Genomic DNA, 26,676 nt, shown 5'->3' with positions numbered 1-26,676 from the left:
ACAGTGAATTTACACGCTGTGTTATTGGGACAGTGAGTCACACACTGCACTACGGGGACAGTGAATCACACGCTGCACTAGTGGACAGTGAGTCACACACTGCACTACTGGGACAGTGAGTCACACACTGCACTACTGGGACAGTGCGACACACACTGCCCTACTGGGACAGTGAGGATCACACTGCAATACTGGGTCAGTGCGTCACACACTGCACTACCGGAACAGTGAGTCACACACTGCACTACTAGGTCAGTGCGGCACACACTGCACTACTGGAACAGTGAGTCACACGCTGCACTACTGGGACAGTGAGTCACACATTGCACTACTGTGACAGAGAGTCACACGCCGCACTACGGGAAATTGAGGCAAATGCTGCACTACTGGGACAGTGAGTCACACACTGTACTATTGGGACAGTGAGTCACACACTGCACTACTGGGACAGTGAGTCACATAATGCACTACTGGGACAGTGAGTCACACACTGCACTACTGGGACAGTGAGTCACACACTGCACTACTGGGACAGTGAGTCACATGCTGCAATGATGTGACAGTGAGTCACAAACTGCATTACTGGGACAGTGAGTCACACACTGCAGTACTGGGACAGTGAGTCACACACTTCGCTACTGGGACAGTGAGTCATACACTGCACTACTGGGACATTGAGTCACACACTGCAGTACTGGGACAGTGAGTCACACACTGCACTATTGTTACAGTGAGTCACAGGCTGCTTTCCTGTGTCAGTGAGTCGCACACTGCACTATTGGGACAGGGGGTCACACGCTGCACTACTGGTACAGTAAGTCACACACTGCACCACTGAGACAGTGAACCACATGCTGCACTACTGGGACAGTGAATCACATGCTGCAATAATGAGAAAGTGAGTCACACGCTGCAATGTTGGGACACTGAGTCACACGCTGCACTACTGGGACAGTGAGTCACACACTGCACTCCTGGGACAGTGAGTCACACACTGCACTACTGGGACAGTGAGTCACACACTGCACTACTGGGACAGTGAGTCACACACTGCACTACTGGGACAGTGAGTCACACACTGCACTCCTGGGACAGTGAGTCACACACTGCACTACTGGGACAGTGAGTCACACAGTGCACTACTGGGACAGTAAAACCTATGCTGCACTAGTGGGACAGTAAGTCGCACGCTGCAATACTGGCACAGTAAGTCACCCACTGCACTACTGGGACAGTGAGTCACCACTGCACTACTGGGACAGTGTGCCACTCACTGCACTACTGGGACAGTGAGTCACATAATTCACTACTGGGACATTGAGACACACGCTGCACTACTGGGACACTGAGCCTCACACTGCACTACTGGAACAGTGCATCACACACTGCACTACTGGGACCGTGAGTCACATACTGAACCACTGTGACAGTGAGTCATACACTGCACTCCTGGGACAGTGAGTCACACGCTGCACTACTGGGACAGTGAATCACACGCTGCACTACTGGGACAGTGAATTCACACGCTGTGTTATTGGGACAGTGAGTCACACACTGCTCTACGGGGACAGTGAATCACACGCTGCACTACTGGGACAGTGAGTCACACACTGCACTACTGGGACAGTGCGACACACACTGCCCTACTGGGACAGTGAGGATCACACTGCAATACTGGGTTAATGCATCACACACTGCACTACCGGAACAGTGAGTCACACACTGCACTACTAGGTCAGTGCATCACACACTGCACTACTGGGACAGTGAGTCACACACTGCACTACTGGGACAGTGAGTCACACACTGCACTACTGGGACAGTGAGTCACACGCTGCACTACTGGGACAGTGAGTCACACATTGCACTACTGTGACAGAGAGTCACACGCCGCACTACGGGAAATTGAGGCAAATGCTGCACTACTGGGACAGTGAGTCACACACTGTACTATTGGGACAGTGAGTCACACACTGCACTACTGGGACAGTGAGTCACATAATGCACTACTGGGACAGTGAGTCACACACTGCACTACTGGGACAGTGAGTCACACACTGCACTACTGGGACAGTGAGTCACATGCTGCAATGATGTGACAGTGAGTCACAAACTGCCTTTCCGGGGCAGTGAGTCACACACTGCAGTACTGGGACAGTGAGTCACACACTGCACTACTGCGACAGTGAGTCATACACTGCACTACTGGGACAGTGATTCACACACTGCAGTACTGGGACAGTGAGTCACACACTGCACTACTGGGACAGTGAGTCACACACTGCAATACTGGAACAGTGAGTCACATGCTGCACTATTGGGATAGTGAGTCACACACTGCACTACTGGGACAGTGAGTCACACACTGCACTATTGGGATAGTGAGTCACACACTGCACTACTGGGACAGTGAGTCACACACTGCATTACTGCGACAGTGATTCACATGCTGCACTATTGGGACAGTGAGTCACACACTGCACTACTGGGTCAGTGAGTCACACACTGCACTATTGGGACAGTGAGTCACACACTGCACTACTGGGTCAGTGAGTCACACACTGCATTAGTGCGACAGTGAGTCACACACGGTAGCTGGATTTCCCCACAGTGATGTCGTCCCCCAATGCAGGGAATCATTGTCTGTCCACATGGATTCACTCATGTGTTTATCAATAATTCCCCTGGGATACTCACATCGGAAGGTTATTGCTCCGTCAACGTGCAAATGGTGTGTGACTCCGATCAGACGATCGAGCACCTGAATGCACACTGCCCAGGGGAATGAAGCCATTCTAAGGCAGCAGAGGGAAGGATCTGGTTTTGAGCCCCAGGGATATGGACTGTTCAGTGATTATAACATAAATTAAACAGGAATTAGTAAAGTGTTTGAACAGGAATATAATAGGGTTTGGGGAAAGGGCAGGAATATATGTTTAATGTAGCTAGATCCAGTTAAAGAGCTAGTATCAGCACAGGAGTGCGGGCCGAATGGCCTCTGTCCTTATGGTTCTACATCATCACTGAGCACGCTGACAAATTATCAGCTGTTGGTGAGTTTGAAAATATAATAAACTCCTACCTGTTCCTCAGCACTGTTAATGACAACAAGATTGGCATCCATTGATACACAGGATTCCTGGGCATCTGCCCAGTTTTTCATGTTTAATGAAATGTAATAACAGTTTGGCTGGAACCGGCTCCAGTGGTCAGGACAATGGAAATGAGTCAGATCTGTGAAGACATTTAAATAAATGTTAGAAACAGCTGGGGCATTACAGCACCTCACAATCTCCTCATTTACCGAGGTTTTACCCAGCATTGTAAAACTTCTGGTTACAGACCATCGAGTATCCGCCCCAGGGCATGTCCAACTCAGAGGCTCACACTTCAGAGCCGAGTAATTGGATCTCGCCTGAATCAGACGCGATCTCGGTGCAGCGCACACTGCGCGACTAAAGTGGCCCATGGCAGGACCACAGGAAATTGATCCTCCGGCCCCAATGGTTTATTACTGGCGAGCTGCAGGCCCCAGTCATGGTCCCAGAGGCAGCTCGCTGATCCCAGGCCCCAGAGGGAGCTCCCCAGACCCAGGCCCCAGAGGGAGCTCCCCAAACCCAGGCCCAAGAGGCAGCTCCACAGACCCAGGCCCCAGAGGCAGCTCCACAGACCCAGCCCCCAGAGGCAGCTCCCCAGACACAGGCCCCAGAGGCAGCTCCCCAGACCCAGGCCCCAGAGGCAGCTCCACAGACCCAGGCCCCAGAGGCAGCTCCACAGACCCAGGCCCCAGAGGCAGCTCCCCAGACCCAGAGGCAGCTCCCCAAACCCAGGCCCCAAAGGCAGCTCCCCAGTCCCAAAATCCAAGACAGTCAATTACCGCCCCATCAGTCTACTCTGAATCATCAGCCAAGTGATGGAAGGTGTCATCGACAGTGCTATCAAGCAGCACTTACTCACCAATAGCCTGCTCACTGATGCCCTGTTTGGGTTCCGCCAAGACCACTCTGCTCCTGGCCTCATTACAGCCTTGGTCCAAACATGGACAAAGGAGCTGAATTCCACAGGTGAGGTGAGAGTGACTGTCCTTGACATCAATGCAGCATTTGACTGGGTGTGCCATCAAGGAACCCTAGTAAAACTGAAGTCAATGGGAATCGGGGGGAAAACTCTCCACTAGCTGAAGTCATACCTAGCACAAAGCAAGATCTTTGTGGTGGTTGGAGGTCAATCATCACAGCCCCAGGACATCGCTGCAGGAGTTCCTCAGGGGAGTGTCCTAGGCCCAACCATAGAGTCATAGGGCTAAAAATTGAGTAGTGCCCCAGAAAAATTAGCGCCCCCGCACTGGAACTTGAGTGGTTGCGCCCCAAGGGGGAAGCGGGGCGCTACTGGAAGCGCCCTGCATCCCTCTTGGGGCGCTGCGAGTCAATATTGCAGCGTTATGTGCCGCAGCGCCACACGCGCCGCGGTATTGCAGGCCTTCCTCCCCTTCTTAAAGGGGAGGGGCCTTGTGCAGCGCGACCTGGGGCCCAGCTGGGCGGCAGGGGGGGGTTCGTTTCAGGAGGTCTGGAATGGGAGCGCAGGCAGGTGCTGGCAGCTGGCCAGCAACAAAAATGGCCGCCCGCAACTCGCCTTTAAATTGCGCCTCCCCGGCCGCAGGTACGCCCCCCTGACCCCGTCGGACATAGCGCCCGGCGGTAAGTCAGGGGATGCTCCCGAAGATCGTGGCCGGGGCGTGAGCGGGGCGCTTTGCATGCCAATGATGTCATCACCAGCGGCGCAGCGCCGCAGGGTGCTACCGGTTATCGCCACCACTAACCTCCCGCTGAGTTTTGCGGGAGGCGTGGGAAGTGCCGCGCCCAGGCACTAGTTGGTTTGCATCCCATTAGCGCCCTCTTAAGGCGCTAATGGGAGGCGCAACCATCTGAATTTTTCCCCCTATAGAGTCATAAAGTCATAACGTCAGCAAAGGAGGCCATTGAGCCCATCGAGTCTATGCCGGCTCTCTGTAGAGCAATCCAGTCAGTCCCATTCCCACGCTCTATCCACGGAGCCCTGCAAGTTTATTTCCCTCAATTGCCGATCCAGTCTCCCCTTGAAAACATTGAATGTCTCCGCTTCCACCACTTCCGTCGGCAGCGAATTCCAGGTCCGCACCACTCGCTGCGTAAAAAAGTTTTTCCTCAAATCCCCCCCTGTATCTCTTGCACAAAACCTTAAATCTGTGTCCCCTAGTCCTTGTACCATCAACTAGTGGGAACAGCCTTTCCCCGTCTAGCCTATCCAAACCCGTCATAATCTTGTACACATCTATCAAATAACCCCTCAACCTCCTTTGCTCTACTGAAAACAAATCCAACTTCTCCAAACTGTCCTTGTAGTTAAGATACCTCATCCCCGGAACCATTCTGGTAAATCTCTTCTGCACCCTCTCAAGGGCCTTCACATCCTTCCTAAAGTGTAGTGACCAGAACTTAGAAACATAGAAACATAGAAGATAGGAGCAGGAGTAGGCCATTCGGCCCTTCGAGCCTGCTCCACCATTCAATGAGATCATGGCTGATCATCCAAATTCAGTACCCTGTCCCTGCCTTCTCCCCATATCCCTTGATCCCTTTAGCCTTAAGAAATATATCCAACTCGTTTTTGAATATATTTAATGAACTGGCCTCCACCGCCCTCTGTGGCAGAGAATTCCACAGGTTCACCAGTCTCTGGGTGAAGAAATTCCTCCTCATTTCAGTCCTAAATGGCTTACCCCTTATCCTTAGACTATGACCCCTGGTTCTGGACTCCCCGGCCATCATAAACATCCTTCCTGCATCTAGTCTGTCCAGGCCTGACAGAATTTTATAGGTTTCGATGAGATCCCCTCTCAATCTTCTAAACTCCAGTGAGTATAATCCCAATCGACACAATCTCTCCTCATACGTCATTCCTGCCATCCCAGGTATCAGCCTGGTGAATCTTCGCTGCACTCCTTCCATGGCAAGGACGTCCTTCCTCAGGTAAGGCGACCAAAACTGCACACAATACTCAAGGTGCGGTCTCACCAAGGCCCTGTACAACTGTAGCAAGACATCCTTGTTCCTGTACTCGAACCCTCTTGCTACGAAGGCCAACATACCATTTGCCTTCTTAACCGCCTGCTGCACCTGCATGCTTACCTTCAGCGACTGGTGCACAAGAACACCCAGGTCTCTTTGCACTTCCACTTCTCCCAATCTATTGCCATTCAAATAATAATCTGCCTTCCTGTTTTTGCCACCAAAGTGGATAACCTCACATTTATCCACATTACAGTGCATTTGCCATGTTTCTGCCCAATCACCCAATCTGTCCAAATCGTACTGGAGTTTCACGACATCCTCCTCACAGCTTACCCTCCCACCCAGCTTTGTGTCGTCTGCAAATTTGGAGATATTACATCCAATTCCCTCGTCCAGATCATTAATATATATTGTGAACAGCTGGGGTCCTAGGACCGATCCTTGCGGTACCCCACTAGTCACTGCCTGCCACTCGGAAAACGACCCGTTTATTCCAACTCTTTGCTTTCTGTCCGCCAACCAGTTCTCTATCCAAGTCAATACCTTGCCCCCAAACCCATGTGCCTTAATTTTGCATGCTAATCTCTTATGTGGGACCTTGTCGAAAGCCTTCTGAAAGTCCAAATACACCACATCCACTGGTTCTCCCTTATCTATTTTACCAGTTACATCCTCAAAAAATTCCAGATCAGTCAAGCATGATTTACCTTTTGTAAATCCATGTTGACTTTGTCCGATCCTGTCACTGCTTACCAAGTGCTCTGCTATTACATCTTTTATAATAGATTCTAGCATTTTCCCCACTACCGATGTCAGGTTTACCAGTCTATAATTCCCCGCTTTTTCTCTACCACCTTTTTTGCAGCAATACTCCAGTTGTGGCCTAACCAGCGCTTTATAAAGGTTCAGCATAACTTCTCTACTTTTGTACTCAATACCTCTATTTATGAGGCCCAAGATCCCATATGCTTTGTTAACCACTCTCTCAATATATCCCGCCACCTTCAGGGACCTATGCACATCAACTCCCAGGTCCCGCTGTCCCTGCACACTCTTTAAAACTGTGCCATTAAGTGTATATTGCCTCTCCCTGTTTCTTCTGCCAAAATGCATCACCTCACACCAAGTTTGGTGTCATTGGCAAATTTAGAAATTCTACTCTGTATTCCAATATCCAGGTCATTTATATATACTGTATCAAAAAAAGCAGTGGCCCCAGCACTGACCCTTGGGGAACACCACGGTCTATCATCCTCCAGTCTGAAAAACAGCCATTTACCACAACTCCATAAGACAGCACTCCATTCTCTCAGATCCAACCCCGACATTGTCATTAAACCTGCTGACAAGGGTGGTGCTGTTGTTGTTTGGCGAACCGACCTCTACCTAGCGGAGGCTGAAGGGCAACTCTCCGACACCTCCTCCTACCTCCGCCTGGGCCATGACCCCACTACCGAACATCAAGTCACCGTTTCCAAGACCATCATCTCCTCTGCAGATCTTCCCTCCACGGTCACCAACCTCATAGTCCCCCAACCCCGCACAGCCCGCTTCTACCTCCTTCCCAAGATCCACAAACAGGACTGCCCTGGTAGACGCATCATTTCAGCCTGTTCTTGCCCCACGGAACTTATCTCTTCCGATCTCGACTCTATTTTTTCTCCCTTTGTCATGTCTCTTCCCAACTACATCCGCGACTCTTCCGACGCCCTCCACCACTTTAACAGTTTCCAGTTTCCTGGCCCCAAACATTTCCTTTTCACTATGGACATCCAATCCCTCTACACATCCATCCCCCACCAGGACGGCCCGAGGGTGCTCTGCTTCTTCCTTGAACAGAGGCCCAGCCAGTCCCCATCCACCACCACCCTCCTCCACCTGGCTGAACTTGTTCTCAATTTGAACAACTTCTCCTTTGACTCCACTCACTTCCTCCAAATTGCTATGGCAACCCGCATGAGTCCTAGCTATGCCTACCTTTCGGTGGGATATGTGGAACATTCCTTGTTCCAGTCCTACTCAGGGCCCCTCCTTCACCTATTTTTCCGGTACATTGATGACTGTATCGGTGCCATTTCCTGCTCTCGCCTTGAGCTAGAAAATTTCATTCACTTTGCTTCCAATTTCCACCCTTCCCTCACCTTCACATGGTCCATCTCCGACTCTTCTCTTCCCTTCCTCGACTTCTCCGTCTCCATCTCTGGGGATAGGCTATTGACAAACATTCACTACAAGCCCACTGACTCCCACAGCTACCTGGACTACACTTCCTCCCACCCCGCCTCCTGTAAGGACTCTATTCCATTCTCCCAGTTTCTCTGTCTCTGCCGCATCTGCTCTGACAATGCCACCTTCCATACTAGTGCTTCCGACGTGTCTTCCTTTTTCCTCAATCGAGGATTCCCCTCTACCGTGGTTGACACGGCTCTTGACCGTGTCCATTCTATTTCCCGCATTTCTGCTCTCACCCCTTCCCCTCCCTCCCGAAACCACAATAGGGTTCCCCTTGTCAGAGAAACATAGAAACATAGAAGATAGGAGCAGGAGTAGGCCATTCGGTCCATCGAGCCTGTTCTGCCATTTAATGAGATCATGGCTGATCATCCAAATTCAGTACCCTGTCCCTGCTTTCTCCCCATGTCCCATGATCTCTTTAGCCTTAAGAAATATATCTAACTCCTTCTTGAATATATATTTAATAAGTTGGCCTCAACTGCCTTCTGCGGTAAAGAATTCCACAGGTTTACCACTCTCTGGGTGAAGAAATTCCTCCTCATCTTAGTCCTAAATAACTTACCCCTTATCCTTAGACTGTGACCCCTGGTTCTGGAATCCCCCGCCATCGGGAACATCCTTCCTGCACCTAGTCTGTCTAGTCCTGTTAGAATTTTATAAGTTTCAATGAGATCCCCTCTCATTCTTCTAAACTCTAGCGAATATAAGCCTAATCGACCCAATCTCTCTTCATACGTCATTCCTGCCATCCCAGGTATCAGTCTGGTGAATCTTCACTGCACTCCCTCCATAGCAAGAACATCCTTCCTCAGGTAAGGCAACCAAAACTGCACACAATACTCAAGGTGTGGTCTCACCAAGGCCCTGTACAACTGCAGCAAGACATCATTGCACCTGTACTCGAATCCTCTCGCTATGAAGGCCAACATACCATTTGCCTTCTTAACCGCCTGCTGCACCTGCATGCTTACCTTCAGCGACTGGTGCACAAGGACACCCAGGTCTCGTTGCACTTCCCCTTCTCCCAATCTATTGCCGTTCTTTTCCTGTTTTTGCCACCAAAGTGGGTAACCTCACATTTATTCACATTACATTGCATCTACCATGCATCTGCCCAATCACCCAACCTGTCCAAATCATACTGGAGTTTCCCTGCATCCTCCTCACAGCACACACGCCTACCCAGCTTTGTGTCATCTGCAAATTTGGAGATATTACATCTAGTTCCCTTGTCTAGATCATGAATATATATTTTTAACAGCTGGGGTCCTAGCACCGATCCCTGCGGTACCCCACTAGTCACTGCCTGCCACTCGGAAAAAGACCCGTTTATTCCAACTCTTTGCTTCCTGTCCGCCAACCAGTTCTCTACCCAAGTCAGTACCTTACCCCCAATCCCATGTGCTTTAACTTTGCACGCCAATCTCTTATGCGGGACCTTATCGAAAGCCTTCTGAAAGTCCAAATACACCACATCCACTGGTTCTCCCTTATCTATTCTAGCAGTTACATCCTCAAAAAATTCCAGTAGATTAGTCAAGCATGATTTACCTTTTGTAAATCCATGTTGACTTTTTCCGATCCTGTCACTGTTTTCCAAGTGTTCTGCTATTACATCTTTTATAATGGGCTCTAGCATTTTCCCCACTACCGATGTCAGGCTTACTGGTCTATAATTCCCCGTTTTATCTCTACCACCTTTTTTAAATAGTGGGGTTACATTAGCTACCCTCCAAACCATGGGAACTATTCCAGAGTCTATAGAATTTTGGACGATGACCAGCAATGTCATCACCTTTCACCCCACCAGCCTCCACGTTCAACGGATCATTCTGCGCCATTTCCATCACTTCCAGCGTGATCCCACCACCAAACACATCTTCCCCTCACCTCCCCTTTCAGCATTCCGAAGGGAATGCTCCCTCCGCGACACCTTGGTCTACTCATCTATCACCCCCAACAGCCCTTCCCCTTCGCCCGGCACCTTCCTGGGCAAGCACAGGAGATACAACACATGCCCTTTTACCTCCACCCTTCCCACTGTCCAGGGCCCCAAACACTCCTTCCAGGTGAAACAGCGATTTACTTGTACTTCTTGCAATTTAGTATACTGTATTCGCTGCTCACGATGTGGTCTCCCCTACATTGGAGAGACCAAACGCAGATTGGGTGACCGCTTTGCAGAACAACTCCGTTCAGTCCGTAAGGGTGACCCCGAGTTTCCGGTCGCCTGTCACTTTAACTCTCCGCTCCACTCCCACTCTGACCTCACCGTCCTCTGCCTCTTACACTGTTCCAATGAAGCTCAACGTAAGCTGGAGGAACAGCACCTCATCTTTCGATTAGGCACTTTACAGCCTTCTGGACTCAACATAGAGTTCAACAATTCCAGACCATAACCTCTGCCCCTATTCTCTTTTTTCCATTTTTTTCTCTCTCTCACATGGCTGTCTTTCATTCTGCCAGCGCCATTTACACTTCAGCTAGAGCCATCTTTTGTTTCTTAACTTGTCCCATTACCATCTCCTTTTGCCTTGTACCATCTCTTAATGTCTCTTAATCTCTCCTGCCTTCCATCCTATCACAGACCTTCCCTTTTGTTCTTTCCTCCCCTCCCCCCTTTCCTGGCCCCTACACTTGCTTAAAAACCTGTTCCATCTCCAGCTTTTTCCAGCTCTGATGAAGGGTCATCGACCTGAAACGTTAACTCCGGTTCTCTCTCCACAGATGCTGCCTGACCTGCTGAGTATTTCCAGCATTTTCTGGTTTTATTTACTACAACTCGCTGTTTTCTGTCCTTAAGCCAATTCCTTATCCAAGCTGCCACTGACCCACCTATTCCAGGAGCCTCAACTTTGTTAACCAGCCTTCTATGTGGTACTTTGTCAAGCGCCTTCCAAAAATCCATGTAGACAACATCCATTGCATTCCCTTCATCAATCCTCCCTGTTACTTCATCAAAAAATTCAATTAGATTAGTCAAACACAATCTGCCTTTTACAAATCCGTGTTGGCTCTTCTTAATTAGCTTAAACCTCTCCAAGTGCCCGTTAACTTTTTCCTTGATTATTATTTCTAAAACTTTACCCACCACTGATGTTAAACTGACCGGCCTGTAGTTACTAGGATTGTCCTTACACCCTTTCTTGAACAATAGTGTCACATTTGCCACTTTTCAATCTTCAGGCACCTCCCCTGCATTGAGGGAAGATTGGAATATTAAGGCAAGCCCTTCCACTATCTCCTCCCCCAAATCCCTTAGAAACCTGGGATGCAAGCCATCTGGACCAGGCGACTTATCCACTCTAAGCATACCCAGCCTTTCTAGTACATCCTGTCTATCAATTTTCACCCCTTCCATTGCTTCTACCTTTTCCACTTCTACTGATATTTTATCAGCATCCACCTCCTTAGTAAACACCGATACAAAGTACTCATTGAGTATTCCAGCCCTGCCTCTAAGCATATATCACCTTCTTTGTCCCTAATAGGCCCCATCCCGCCTCTTACTACCCGCTTACTGTTTACATGCTGGTAGAAGATTTTTGGGTTCCCTTTTATGTTAACTGCCATTCTACTCTCATATTCTCTCTTTGCCAATCTTATTTTCATCCTCACTTCACCTCTCAACTTATTGTATTTGGTCTGGTTGTCCCTTGAAGAATTCACCTGACATTCATCATACACCCTCTTTTTTTGTTTCATCATCTTCTCTATCTCCCTCGTCATCCAAGGAGCCCTTGCTTTGGTTCCCTTACCCTTCCCTCTTATTGGAATGTACCTAGCCTGTACTTGGAACATCTCCTCCTTAAAGATCACCCATTGTTCCATTACAGTTTTTCCTGTCAGTCTTTGGCTCCATTTTACCCTGGCTAGATACTTTTGCATCCCATTGAAGTTAGCCCTATTCCAGTTTAGAAGTTCCACTCTAGATTGTTCCTTGTTCTTCTCCATTGCTAATCTAAATCTTATGATACGATGATCACTCGTACCCAAGTGTTCTCCCACAGACACTTGGTCGACCTGGCCCATCTCATTCCCCAGCACCAGATCCAGCAATGCCTCCTTCCTAGTTGTGCCAAGAACATACTGGTCCAGGAAATTCTCCTGAACACATTTCAGAAATTCCTCCCCCTCCTTTCCCTTTACCCTAGCATTATCCCAATCGATATTTGGGTAATTAAAGTCCCCCAATATCACCACTCTATAGCTCTTGCATATGTCTGCGATTTCCATGCAGATTTGCTCCTCTACCTCCCTCTCACTATTTGGAGGCCTATAGAATACCCCCAATAGCGTGATCATACCCGTATTGCTCCTCAACTCTAACCAAATGGATTCTGTCTTTGTCCCCTCAAGAACATCCTCCCTTTCCAGCACTACAATGTCTTCCTTAATCAGCACTGCCACCCCACCTCCCTTTTTTCCTTCCCTATCTTTTCTGAACACCTTGTACCCTTGAATATTAAGTGCCCAGTCCTCACCATTTTTAAGCCACGTTTCCGTTATTGCCACAACATCATATTGCCACATGGCTAATTGTGCTTGTAGCTCACCAACCTTATTCACCACACTTTGTGCGTTTATGTACATGCATTCTAAACCCATTTATGAATTTTCTGTAGTCTTCAGCTGCTTCATCAATGACCTTCCCTCCAAAATAAGGTCAGAAATGGGGATGTTCGCTGATGACTGCACAGTGTCCAGTGCCATTCACAACTCCTCAGATAATGAAGCAGTCCATGCCCGCATGCAACAAGACCTGGAGGACATTCAGGCTTGGGCTGATCAGAGGCAGGTAACTTTGGCGGCACACAGGTGCCAGGCAATGATTATCTCAAACAACCGAGAGTCTAACCAACGCCACTTGATATTCAATGGCATTACCATTGCAGAATCCCCCACCATCCACATCCTCGGGATCACCATTGACCAGAAACTTAACTGGACCAGTCACATAAATACTGTGGCAACAACAGCAGGTCAGAGGCTAGGTATTCTGCGGTGAGTGTCTCACCTCCTGACGCCCCCAGAGCCTTTCCACCATCTACAAGTCACAAGTAAGGAGTGTGATGGAATACTCTTCACTTGCCTGATGAGTGCAGCTCCAACAACACTCAAGAAGCTCGACACCATACAGGACAAAGCAGCCCGCTAGATTGGCACCTCATCCATCACCTTAAACATTCACTCCTTCCACCACCGGCGTACTGTGGCTGCAGTATGTACCATCTACAAGATGCACTGCAGCAACTCGCCAAGGCTTCTTCAGCAGCACCTCCCAAACCTGCGACCTCTTCCACCTAGAAGGACAAGGGCAGCAGGCGCATGGGAACACCACCACCTCCAAGTTCCCCTCCAAGCCACACACCATCCTGACTTAGAAATATATCGCCGATCCTTCATTGTCGCTGGATCAAAATCCTGGAACTCCCTCCCTAACAGCACTGTGGGCGTATCTTCACCGCACGGATTGCAGCGGTTCAAGAAGGCGGCTCACCACCACCTTCTCGAGGGCAATTAGGGATGGGAAATAAATGCTGGCCTTGCCAGCGAAGCCCACATCCCATGAACAAAATTTTAAAAATGCCCCAGTGGCAAATCACTGGGCCCAGGCCCCAGAGGGAGCTCCCCAGACCCAGGCCCCAGAGGCAGCTCCTCAGACCCAGGCCCCAGAGGGAGCTCCCCAGACCCAGGCCCCAGAGGGAGCTCCCCAGACCCAGGCCCCAGAGGCAGCTCCACAGACCCAGGCCCCAGAGGGGGCTCCCCAGACCCAGGCCCCAGAGGCAGCTCCACAGACCCAGGCCCCAGAGGGGGCTCCCCAGACCCAGGCCCCAGAGGAAGCTCCCCAGACCTAGGCCCCAGAGGCAGCTCCCCAGACCCAGGCCCCAGAGGGAGCTCCCCAGTCCCAGGCCCCAGAGGGAGCTCCCCAGACCCAGGCCCCAGAGGCAGCTCCCCAGACCCAGGCCCCAGAGGCAGCTCCCCAGACCCAGGCCCCAGAGGGAGCTCCCCAGACCCAGGCCCCAGAGGGAGCTCCCCAGTCCCAGGCCCCAGAGGGAGCTCCCCAGTCCCAGGCCCCAGAGGGAGCTCCCCAGTCCCAGGCCCCAGAGGGAGCTCCCCAGACCCAGGCCCCAGAGGGAGCTCCCCAGACCCATGCCCCAGAGGGAGCTCCCCAGTCCCAGGCCCCAGAGGGAGCTCCCCAGACCCAGGCCCCAGAGGGAGCACCCCAGGCCCAGGCCCCAGAGGGAGCTCCCCAGGCCCAGGCCCCAGAGGGAGCTCCACAGACCCAGGCCCCAGAGGGAGCTCCCCAGATCCACGCCCCAGAGGGAGCTCCCCAGACCCAGGCCCCAGAGGGAGCTCGCTGGTCCCAGGTCCCAGAGGGAGCTCGCTGGTCCCGGGCCCCAGAGGGAGCTCGCTGGTCCCAGGCCCCAGAGGGAGCTTGCTGGTCCCAGGCCCCAGAGGGAGCTCGCTGGTCCCAGGCCCAAGAGGGAGCTCCCCAGACCCAGGAAACACCATGATTGGCTGACCCAGACACCAGCAGAGGTCGTTTGGAGAGTTTGGGGTTGAGGGGGCGGGCAGTCAGGAGGGGGAGTGGAGAGACGGTCGGGGGAGGGTGGGCAATCGGCGGGGTGGGGTGTGTGGTGGGTGGATGAGAGGTTGCAGGCAGCGGCCCATAGAATTAATGTGGATTTGGGAGGAGAATTCCTGCTCTTCCCGGCTTCACAATGAGGGAAGTAAAAATATGATCACTTCACCATTCAGGTGTCAGCCTCCAGGGGCCCCTTTAAGGATGGCTGGTTTGGTTGCCAATTTGCTGAGATTACTGATCGCAGCGAGCACGGCGCACGCTGCAGTCACTCACTGACGGATTGTGTAAAGGTCTCATGCCCCCTAGTTCCATGTACAAAGTGTCAAACACATGTTTCAGGCACATGCCCTGGACGCCTATGGAGGAACATTTAACAATGGGGACCAGCGCACTTCCAGCGCGGAATGAACGCGCTCCCCACCCGCCATATTGGACCCTTAGGCACCAGTACAATGGGCTCAGTCTGATTCAATTTCTCCGCCATGATTTCTTGAGCCTCTGACCAGGAATGAGTAGCTGAGGTGTTTCCTGTTGCCTTCCGCACAGGATTGTATTGTTCAGAGCACCATCTCCACCAAGGCTAAAGGCCCCACCTACCCTTCGGATAAATGGGGGCCTCTGACACTCATCAGACATGAGAACCCCGCTGGATGCCAGCCCAGTATTGAGAGACTCTACCCTGGGCTCCACTCGCTGGCACTGTCTGCAGTGGGATTCGAGCCCTGCACCTTCTGACTCCGAGGCAGGATTGCAACCATTGAACCAAAGGCTCATTCCAAGGTGCTGGATGAAGCCCAGATTACAGAAGTGGAGATGGGACGTTGATTTCCCCAGGACTGCGCAGGGCTCACTCGTACCAATGCTATAGTCGACAGACAATTTTGTGACGAGCAGGTTGGAGTGGACGAGGTGAAATAGTGTCTATTTTTATGAAGGTTTCTGTAGTGTATGTACCCGTCTACCTTTAAGGGAACTATTGAATGTAACCGTTCACCTTTAAGAGGACTACTTTCGGTGTGGCACTATTTGTTTGGCTTCTGTATACTGTAATACCGATAGTGACCACACCAGTATATAAGTGTTGTGGCAGGATTGCTGGGGCAGATTCGCCCGGACCTTCGAATCGTAAAGACCTGTTTGTTTGTTACTTCTGAAGTCTGTGTATTTATTAACTGCACAACCCACAGACTTTACAGTGGCGACGAGTCCGATCGTACCCTGCGGCAAGACTACCAAAGCAACTAAAGAGCGTCGAAGAGAGGCAACCGCCCTCGTCGTGCTGCTGGAAGAAAACACGAGGCTGCAGCAGGAGAAAGGTGGAAGACTTTAGCAACAAAAGCTTCCGTCTGCAACAGGCACTGACTATCCTTCTACCACGGTGCGGAGTGAGCCGATCAGCAGGAAACAAGGTGGCCGCGGAGACTGTGAGTAGGGGAAGGTGTAGAGAATATCCGGAGGATAAAGGCAGAGCACTCGACCTCGGTCGAGGGGGAGCTGAGCCGGTCAGAAGTCGGGTCCAACGGCGTCGGGTGACAGCCGGACCGCGATCGGCAGGAGAAGCCGGGCAGCGACCGCAGCCACGAAGCGCTGAGACTGGGAGTAGGCGCGGGAAGAGAAACCCAGCGCAGCCGGGGAGGGAAACACCGGTCTGCGAGAGGGCTGGGAGGCGAACAGGAACCGTGCGGGTGGGAGAGAGAGACAGAGCCGAGCAAGGGGAGAGAGACTGTGCGAGAGCCAGTCCAGCGGCTGAACTGTTCTCCACCAACGGGGTACCCAGCGCCGGTAGAGCCGTGCGGGCGGGAGGAAAAGACAGAGCCGAGTAAGGGGAGCTGTGCGGAAGCCAGCCCAGCGGCTGAACCTGTCCGCTGTGGGGAAGCGTACCCCTTCCACCAGGGAAGAAACGCGGGAAGCCGCCATTAGGCGGAGAAGACGATTGAAGTGGGCGGGGTGAGAAGGAAAGAGCGGGAAACCGCCATTTTCGCGGGAAAACCGCCATCTTAGAAATAAACAAATAAATAAGAATACCTGAAGAAATACTTGTGTTGTACCCAAGGAAAGAAAGATGCCTAAGCGGGCGGACATCAACGAGTTCAATTCGGAGATAGAAGACTGGGCCACGTACGTAGAACGTATTGAGATACATTGTAAGGCTAACAAAATAGCTAAGGAGGAAAAAGCTTTAACCTTACTTAACACGATGGGTGCGAAAACATTCGGGTTGTTGAAGCATCTTCTCTCACCAGCTAAACCGGCAGATCAGACTTTCGATGATATTGCAGCAGTGCTGAAGGATCACTTGAACCCCACACCGTTGATGCTGGCTGAACGATTCAAATTCTACGCAAGAACGCAGAGGAAAGACGAAAGCAATGCGGAATACTTGGTCGAACTGCGTAGGATAGCGAAATACTGCCAGTTTGGAGGAAATCTGACAGAGGCACTGCGTGACAAGTTCGTATGCGGATTGTCCAAAGAAGGAACGCAGAAGAGACTACTGGAAGAAAATGACCTCACACTGGACAGGGCTGTCCTCATAGCTGCATCGCACGAAGCCGCAGCGAAAGGAACGGCGGAAATGCAGCTAAAGGCGGCGGCACTAGGGGTGGACCAAATTACTTCGAGCACAACAAAATGCTACCGTTGTGGGAAGACAACACACGACCGGAATCAATGCTGGGTTAAAAACCAAGAATGCAGGAAATGTGGCAAGATCGGGCACATAGCTAAGGTATGCCGGTCAGGAGCAACGTACAACAATAAGAAGTCACCACAAAAATGGTACGGAAAGGTACAAGAGGTGACTAAGAAGAGTCTGAGGGAACAGAAGTCGGTCTCACACTCCATATGCAAAGGACTGGACAGTCTGAGAATTCACAACGTGAGCAATGAAGCTGACCGACAGACTATCTGGATAACGCTACAGATTGCAAAGGTCCAAGTAAAAATGGAAGTGGACACCAGATCGGCGTTGACGGTCATGAATAAGCATGACTATAAAAAAATTTTCAAGCATATTCCACTACGGGATACGGAACTAGTACTACAGACATACACGGGGCACAAAGTATTCCCCATCGGAATGATAGAAGTCAAGGTGAGATACAAGGATAAAGATCATCACCGGTTGGACCTGTATGTATTGCCTGAGGGAGGACCACCACTTCTGGGACGGGAGTGGATCCGAAAAATAAAGTTGGACTGGCAGTCACTAAACACCATGACGGTGGATCCCGAAAAAGAGGATGTCAAACCTGAACGGTTGTCCAGAATATTGGACGAAGCTAAGGAGGTATTCCAGCAAGGACTGGGAACACTGCGAGGTATTAAAGCAAAGGTTAAGATTGCAGAAAATGCAAGCCCAAAGTTTTTTAAGGCCAGATCGGTACCTTACGCAATACGACCAGCTGTGGAGGCAGAACTGGAAGAACTTGAATGATCAGGGGTTCTGTCAAAAGTGGACTGGAGTGAGTGGGCCACGCCCATTGTTCCCGTCATGAAGTCCCCACCGAGTAATAAGCCAGGGGGACCGGGGAAGGTCCGTATCTGCGGAGATTTCAAGATTACTGTGAATCCGGTGCTTCACACGGTACAATACCCGCTTCCGCGGATTGAAGATATCTTTGCTTCATTGGCTGGAGGGAAGCATTTCACGAAAATAGATCTGGCTCAAGCATATCTACAGATGGAGGTCGAGGAAGAGTCACGCCAGTACCTCACCATCAACACTCACAGAGGCTTGTATCGCTACAATAGACTGGTCTTTGGGGTAGCTTCGGCGCCAGCAATTTGGCAGAGGGCCATGGAACAGGTGTTACAAGGAATTCCAAGCACGCAGTGCTACTTAGATGACATTTTAATCACGGGAAAAGATGAGGAAGAACACCTCACGAATTTGAAACTGGTACTCACCAGGTTGAAGGAGTATGGCCTTCGGGTTAATCGCAAGAAGTGTGAGTTCTTCCAAAAACGGATCTCATACTGCGGTCATGTCATTGACCGAGAGGGACTGCATAAGTCACCTGAAAAGATAGAAGCGGTCGTGAAGGCCCCCGCTCCAGGAAACGTATCACAGTTAAGATCATTCTTGGGGTTGATTAATTACTATCACAAGTTTCTGCCAAATTTATCCACGGTGCTGCATCCGCTGAATGACCTGTTGCGGAAAGAAACACCATGGAAGTGGAGTGAAGAATGCAAAAAGGCTTTTCGCAGAAGCAAGGAGTTGATTACCTCTGAAGAAGTGTTGGCTCATTTCAACCCAGCATTACCCCTTCGTCTAGCTTGCAATGCTTCCCCGTACGGAATTGGGGCAGTACTCTCGCACAGGCTACCAAATGGCTCGGAAAGGCCAGTGGCTTTCGCGTCCCGATCATTGACACCCGCGGAGCGAAATTACGCCCAAATAGATAGGGAGGCCCTCAGTCTTGTGTGGGGCGTGAAGAAATTCAACCATTACCTACAATGTAAAAAGTTCACATTGCTGACAGACCACCAGCCGTTGGTGTCCATATTCAACCCAAATAAGGCCGTTTCCACCATGACGGCACAAAGGTTACAAAGGTGGTCCGTGTTACTTGGGGCACACCAATACGAAATTGAGTACAAAAGGTCTAAACAGCATGGAAATGCTGATGGGTTGTCACGCTTGCCATTGCCGATGGTAGAAGAAGCGAGTATAGTGGACCCAGTAGAGTTGTTCCACTCATCCATAGTGGAGTGTCTACCGATAACAAACTCAATGATTGAGAATGAGACAAGGAATGACCCGACTCTTTCACGAGTCTATGAGGTAACGGTGGAGGGATGGCCAGCACAGAGCGAACCAACACTGCAAGCATTTGCACAGAGGAAAGAACAACTGTCAGTGTGTCGAGGAACCCTGATGTGTGGATCTAGAGTGGTGATTCCACCCAAACTCCAAAAGAAGGTGCTAAAGGAGCTGCACGAAGGACATCTGGGGGGAGTAAAGATGAAGAATCTAGCAAGAGCGTTTGTGTGGTGGCCAGGCATTGATGGAGACATAGAGGAGATCACGAAGAACTGCCTAGGATGTCAGAGGGTTCAGAACGCGCCACCCCAGGCTCCTCTGCATCCATGGGAGTGGCCCTCATCGCCTTGGCAAAGAGTACACATCGACTTTGCTGGTCCATTTATGGACTCGATGTTTCTAATAGCGGTGGATGCCCACTCCAAGTGGCCGGAAGTAATTAAGATGACCACCACCACGACGGAAAAAACCATCACAGTGTTAAGGACTATGTTTGCTCGGAATGGCCTGCCGGAACAGATCTGTTCTGATAATGGACCACAATTTGTGTCCGAAGAATTCAAGAAATTCTTAAAGAGCAATGGGGTTAAACATTACACGTCAGCCCCATACCATCCCGCCTCCAATGGATTGGCTGAAAGGTTTGTCCAGACCTTCAAGAAGGCCGTAAAGGCCATGAGTAATGAAAATATAAGTCTGCAACATAAGGTGGATAGCTTTTTGTTGGCATACCGAAATGCGACACATGCGGTCACAAATCAAACTCCCGCAATGATGTTCTGTAATAGACGCCTAAGATGCCGGCTGGATTTACTAAAACCAAACGTCAGAAGAGACGTAGAGAACCGGCAATTCCAGGGCATGAACGACAGGGTCACTAGATCTTTCCAGATCGGTCAACGAGTTTTGGCCCGGGACTACTGTACTGAGAAATGGCAGCCTGGAACTATTGGGAAAAGGCTGGGGCCATTGATGTACACCGTGGACATTGGAGACAATATAATAAGGTGCCATGTTGACCAAATCATAGGGTCCGCCACAAATGGGCAACCGATTTCACCACCTTATCCGGGTAATGTTGAAACTGAGATACCCAGAACACCTACTTCCGATCTAGTGATACTGGAGTCAGCTGAACCTGACACGGCTTTTCAAGCCGAATCGACCTTGCCAGAAGCACCTCCTAGCCCGCCTGAAATGACGACACCACTGCGGCGTTATCCGGACAGAATCCGGAAACCCCCGGAAAGACTGAATCTATGAACTGTCTTACATAAACCTGTATATATGTTAGAATGTATGTTCACTATGGACTTAGTAAGTAATAAGCTAAAAAGGGAGGATTGTAGTGTATGTACCCGTCTACCTTTAAGGGAACTATTGAATGTAACCGTTCACCTTTAAGAGGACTACTTTCGGTGTGGCACTATTTGTTTGGCTTCTGTATACTGTAATACCGATAGTGACCACACCAGTATATAAGTGTTGTGGCAGGATTGCTGGGGCAGATTCGCCCGGACCTTCGAATAGTAAAGACCTGTTTGTTTGTTACTTCTGAAGTCTGTGTATTTATTAACTGCACAACCCACAGACTTTACAGTTTCCTCACATGTTGCAGGTCCAGTCTGGCTGCTGTGTCACTCAGAACGTGGGGAGCTCAGTCATTGGCCGCACTGTTGAGCCACGCTGGGTAGTGGACACTGAAGTCCCCACCCGGGTATATTCTGAGCACTTAGTTCCCTCAGTCCTTGCTCCAAGTACTGTCCAACGTGGAGGAGTGCTGATTCGTCAGTTGTCGGGGGAGTGGAGGTGTGATTGTGAGAGCGTTTCTTGGCCTTGCTTGACCTGAAGTCATGGAATCATAGAATCACAGAAACTTACAGCACAGGAGGAGGCCATTCGGCCCGTCGTGCCTGTGCTGCCTCTCTGAATGAGCAGTCGTGCTCAGTCCCACCTCCCCCGCTCTTTGTCCGTAACCCTGGAAGTTCCTCATCCTCAAATACCCGTCCAACTCCCTTTTAAAATTATTGATGAATCAGCTTCCACCACCTTCTCAGGTCGAGCGTTCCTGATCCCCACAACTCTCAGAGTGAAAACATTTCTCCTCATCTCCCCTCGAGATTCTTCCAATGATTTTGAATCTATGACCCCTGGTTATTGACCCCCTCGCCAGAGGGAATAGTTTTTCTCTCTTGACTCGATCAAAACCTCTCATCATCTTGAAAACCTCTATTAGGTCACTTTGTAACCTTCTCTGTTCCAAGGAGAACAGTCCGAACATCTCCAACCTCTCCTCATAACTGAAGCCCCTCATCCCTGGTAACATCCTGGGAAACCTCCTCTGTCCCCTTTCTAAGGCCTTTACATCTTTCCTGAAGTGTGGGGCCCAGAATTGTCCACAATTCTCCAGCTGAGGCCTAACCAGTGGTTTATAAAGTCCAAGCCTGATCTCTTTGTTTTTATGTTCTGGGCCTCTATTTATAAACCCAAGTAACCCATTTGTTTTTATTATCACCTCATCAACTTGCCCTGTCACCTTTAAGGATTTGTGTATATGGACACCAAGGTCTTTCTGCTCATCTACACTTTTCATAATCGTGCACTGTCTTTCCCCTTTCCTGCCTCTGCTCCATCTCCATGTCATGCTGCAGCCCAAGGGGACTGCAAGTAGAGCCTCCAGGACTGGGAGCCAGTGATGTTCAGAGGCCTTCCTTTAGGAGCCAAAGCCTTGCAAGCATCCAGCAGCACTCCCTGCACACTTTAACAACTTTTTAAATGTATTACATCAAGCCATGACTCCAACAAAATGTAAAGAGACCAGGACACATGCAAAAAGCTTTAAAGTTGTGTGTGTCCCTTTAAGAAGCGCTGTTGGGGGGTTTAGTTGTATTACTGCACTTTGTGCGTGCTTTGGAGAGGACGTTAAAAGGAACGACAACATCCAAAATACCAGATCGTACGTTAATTCAGCGTTGCACTTCGATTGACATCACGATCTGGCTCATCTAAATATCTGGAGCGAATGCAGGCAATGGCAGCATTGGCAATCTGCCCAAAATGGCGGCTGCCGCATTCTGCGCAGAAGTGGGCGGAAGCGAGGCGACCGCCATTTTTTCTTCCAAACCGGCCTTAACGGCTGTCACAAGTGGGTCCAATTTCACGGCCCTTGTCTTTGTTCTGCTTGTAGAAATAAAAACTAAAATGTTGAAAGTTAAATTTTATGTGGGAACTGAACTGAATGACGCATGATATCACCGTGGACCTTTCCTCACAGGTCTATCTCTTCTAGGAACATAGGAACAGGAGGAGGCCGTTCAGCTCCTCGAGCCTGCTGCACCATTCAATGAGATCATGGTTGATCTGTACCTCAACTCCATTTACCTTCCTTTGCTCCATATCCCTTGAAACGCTTATCTAACAAAAATCTATCCCGCTCTGTCTGGAAAGTGCCAATTGAGCCCCAGCATCCACAGCCCTTTGTGGAGAGAGTTACAGATTTCCACTACCCTTTGTGTGAGAACGTGCTTCCGGATTTAGCTCCTGAACAGCCTAGCTCTAATTTTAAGATTATTACAAAGAGTCCACAGCACAGAAACAGGCCACTCAGTTCCATCCACCCGATCCCAGTGTCACCATTCTGATAGTTTCCAGTATGAATAATTGGAGATCAAAGGTCTCTCTGATGGTTATTAAACTTACTCTCCTTCAGCTGTGAAATGTCAGCCCTAAGTTCAGCGAGTGAGCTTCTTGTCTCCTCAGATATTCCTGTAACTGAAAGAGGAACAACACTTTAGATCGTGTGGCACTGTTTCTCCATGAGATCATTATCACCTTCGCTCCAGATTTACTTTAAAGCGCAGTGATAGTTGCCATCACATTATCGAGCTTTATATAAAAATATACAAACCTTGGCCGAGAAAATGGGGAATGCTGGGAACCTGCCGGTAACATTATCCATCTTTATAGAGTCGCCTCCCCAACTCCAGCTGGTTCCGTTTCTCATCTCCATTGAGCGGGAGTCGGCACTCTGTGCAGGCAGAGGAGCGGGGGCAACATCATTCAATGGGGGGGGGGATGTTACACAGTGGGGGGGGTGATGTTACACAGTGGGGGGTGATGATACACAGTGGGGGGTGATGTTACACAGTGGGGTGGGGGGGTGATGTTACACAGTGGGGTGGGGGGGTGATGTTACACTGTGGGGGGGTGATGTTACACAGTGGGGGGGTGATGATACACAGTGGGGGGTGATGATACACAGTGGGGGGGGTGATGTTACACAGTGGGGGGTGATGATACACAGTGGGGGGGTGATGTTACACAGTGGGGGGGTGATGTTACTGATACGCTTATCAATTACTTCATAAAAGGTGATGAGTCGAAGAAGAGATGATGAGTCGAAAGAAGAGATGAATAAGGCTTTTATTAGCTAAGAAGAGACCATGCTTCTTCGTGAGTGACTGAACAAGTCTGAACGAAACCCACACAGTGGTGGGTGGAGTCAGCTGAGGCATGCCTCCATACACAGCGCCACCCAGAGGTGGCAATATACAATACAGTGGTTTACCACATTCACCCCTTGTTTAATGTGAAGTCCGGCGGGGTGAAGGGTACTACAAGTTAAGTCTATCAGGAGGCCTTGTCTGACGTCCTGATCGTCGTGGTGGCGGCGGTGGTGTTGCAGCATCCGACGTCGGGTCTGGTGTCTGGGTGGTTGGCGAAGATTCCTGGGGCTTTGGCATGCCGTCTGCAGGGGTTGGGTTGGGAGGGGTGGTGGGGGATAACAGTGGTAAGGGGGATAACGGTGGTAAGGGGGATAACGGTGGTAATTCAGGGGTACCCGAGGGTGCGAGATCTCGTATGGAGACCGTGTCCTCCCGCCCGTCTGGGTATGTCACCCAGGCATACTGGGGGTTGGCGTGTAGGAGGTGCACCCGCTCGACCAGGGGGTCCGTTTTATGCGTCCTCACGTGCCTCCGCAGTAGGACGGGCCCAGGAGAAGTCAACCATGCCGGTAGCGAGGTTCCCGATGTAGACTTCCGGGGGAAAACGAACATTTTCTCATGAGGGGTCGCATTAGTGGCAGTACAAAGCAGTGACCGAATGGAGTGGAGCGCTGCAGGGAGGACCTCCTGCCAGCGGGAGGTCGGAAGGCCCTTAGATTTTAGTGCTAAGAGGACTGCCTTCCAAACCGTCGCGTTCTCCCTTTCCACCTGGCCGTTCCCCCGGGGGTTGTAACTGGTGGTCCTGCTCGTGGCGATACCTCTTGTTAGCAGGTACTGCCGAAGTTCGTCGCTCATGAACGATGAGCCCCTGTCGCTATGTATATAGCTGGGGAACCCGAACAGAGCGAAGATGTCATTCAGACACTTGATGACCGTGGTACTGGTCATGTCTGGGCAAGGGATGGCAAAGGGGAAACGGGAGTACTCATCAACTATGTTGAGGAAGTACACATTGCGGTCAGCGGAGGGGAGGGGCCCTTTAAAATCGACGCTCAGGCGTTCGAAGGGGCGGGTGGCCTTGATCAGGCTTGCTCTGTCCGGCCTATAGAAGTGCGGTTTGCACTCGGCGCAGATTTGGCAGCTCTTGGTCATGGTCCTGACCTCCTCGATGGAGTAGGGCAGGTTACGGGATTTGATAAAATGGAAAAACCTGGTGACCCCCGGGTGGCAGAGGTCATTGTGGAGGGACTGCAGCCTATCACTCTGCGCGTTGGCGCATGTACCACGTGATAGGGCATCTGGGGGCTCATTGAGTTTCCCTGGCCGATACAAGATATCATAATTGTAGGTGGAGAGTTCGATTCTCCACCTCAAGATCTTGTCGTTCTTGATTTTACCCCTCTGCTTATTATTAAACATAAAAGCTACTGAACGCTGGTCAGTGAGCAGGGTAAATCGTTTCCCGGCCAGGTAATGCCTCCAGTGACGCACCGCTTCTACAATAGCCTGGGCCTCCTTTTCGACGGAGGAGTGTCTCGTCTCGGGGCCCTGGAGGGTCCTTGAGAAAAAGGCCACGGGTCTGCCCGCCTGGTTAAGGGTCGCGGCTAGGGCGAAGTCGGAGGCATCGCTCTCCACTTGGAAGGGGATGGACTCATCCACCGCGTGCATTGCGGCCTTCGCGATATCGTTCTTGATAAGAGTGAAGGCTGCACACGCCTCTGGTGTCAGGGGGAAGGAGGTGGCTTTGATGAGGGGCCTGGCTTTGTCTGCATAGAGGGGCACCCACTGGGCGTAGTAGGAGAAAAACCCCAGGCATCTCTTCAGTGCTTTTTGGCAGTGGGGAAGGGGTAGCTCCATTAGGGGGCGCATTCTGTCGGGGTCGGGCCCGATGACTCCGTTCTCCACCACGCAGCCGAGGATGGCCAGGCGCTTGGTGTGAAACATACATTTTTCCTTATTGTACGTTAGGTTCAGCCGTTGGGCCGTACGGAGGAAATTTGCTAGATTAACGTCGTGGTCCTGCTGGTCGTGGCCGCAGATGGTGACGTTATCCAAATAGGGGAAGGTTGCCCGCAGCGCGTTCTGGTCAACCATTCGGTCCATCTCCCTTTGGAAGACCGAAACCCCGTTGGTGACGCCGAAGGGGACCCTAAGGAAGTGGTAGAGGCGGCCGTTTGCCTCGAAGGCAGTATACTGGCGGTCCTCATGGCGGATGGGCAGCTGGTGGTACGCTGACTTAAGGTCGATGGTGGAGAATACTTTGTATTGCGCAATCTGATTGACCATATCAGATATGCGAGGGAGGGGGTACGCGTCCAGCTGGGTGTACCGGTTTATGGTTTGGCTGTAGTCGATTACCATGCGGCGTTTTGCAGTGGTTTTAACGACTACAACCTGGGCTCGCCAGGGGCTAGTGCTACCTTCGATAATGCCCTCCTTCAAGAGCCGCTCCACCTCAGAGCTGATAAAAGCTCTGTCCCCGGCACTGTACCGCCTGCTTTTGGTAGCGATGGGTTTACAGTCGCGGGTGAGGTTAGCGAACAGGGGAGGGGGGGGGACTTTTAATGTGGAAAGGCTGCAGGTGGTTTG

At 50.8% G+C, this 26,676-nt stretch overlaps 1 protein-coding gene across 1 annotated transcript in view; it reads right to left on the bottom strand.

Annotated features, from left to right (window-relative positions):
- Nucleotides 1-26,676, bottom strand: part of LOC147097548 (CD209 antigen-like protein C) — an 84,072-nt gene that overhangs the window by 41,164 nt on the left and 16,232 nt on the right. The window contains exons 2-3 of the mRNA XM_085971484.1: nt 23,342-23,413; nt 3,083-3,234 (exon numbers count right to left, since the gene is read on the bottom strand). Of these exons, the coding sequence (XP_085827610.1) occupies nt 3,083-3,234; nt 23,342-23,413 (224 nt within the window). The remainder of the gene's footprint in view (nt 1-3,082; nt 3,235-23,341; nt 23,414-26,676) is intronic.

Source organism: Somniosus microcephalus, chromosome 31, assembly GCF_052327205.1.
Source record: "Somniosus microcephalus isolate GS21.2 chromosome 31, FLI_Smic_1.0, whole genome shotgun sequence".
Taxonomy (NCBI): domain Eukaryota; kingdom Metazoa; phylum Chordata; class Chondrichthyes; order Squaliformes; family Somniosidae; genus Somniosus; species Somniosus microcephalus.
The sequence above is the reverse complement of the archived record's forward strand: the minus strand, read 5'-3'. Positions and strand labels throughout refer to the sequence as shown.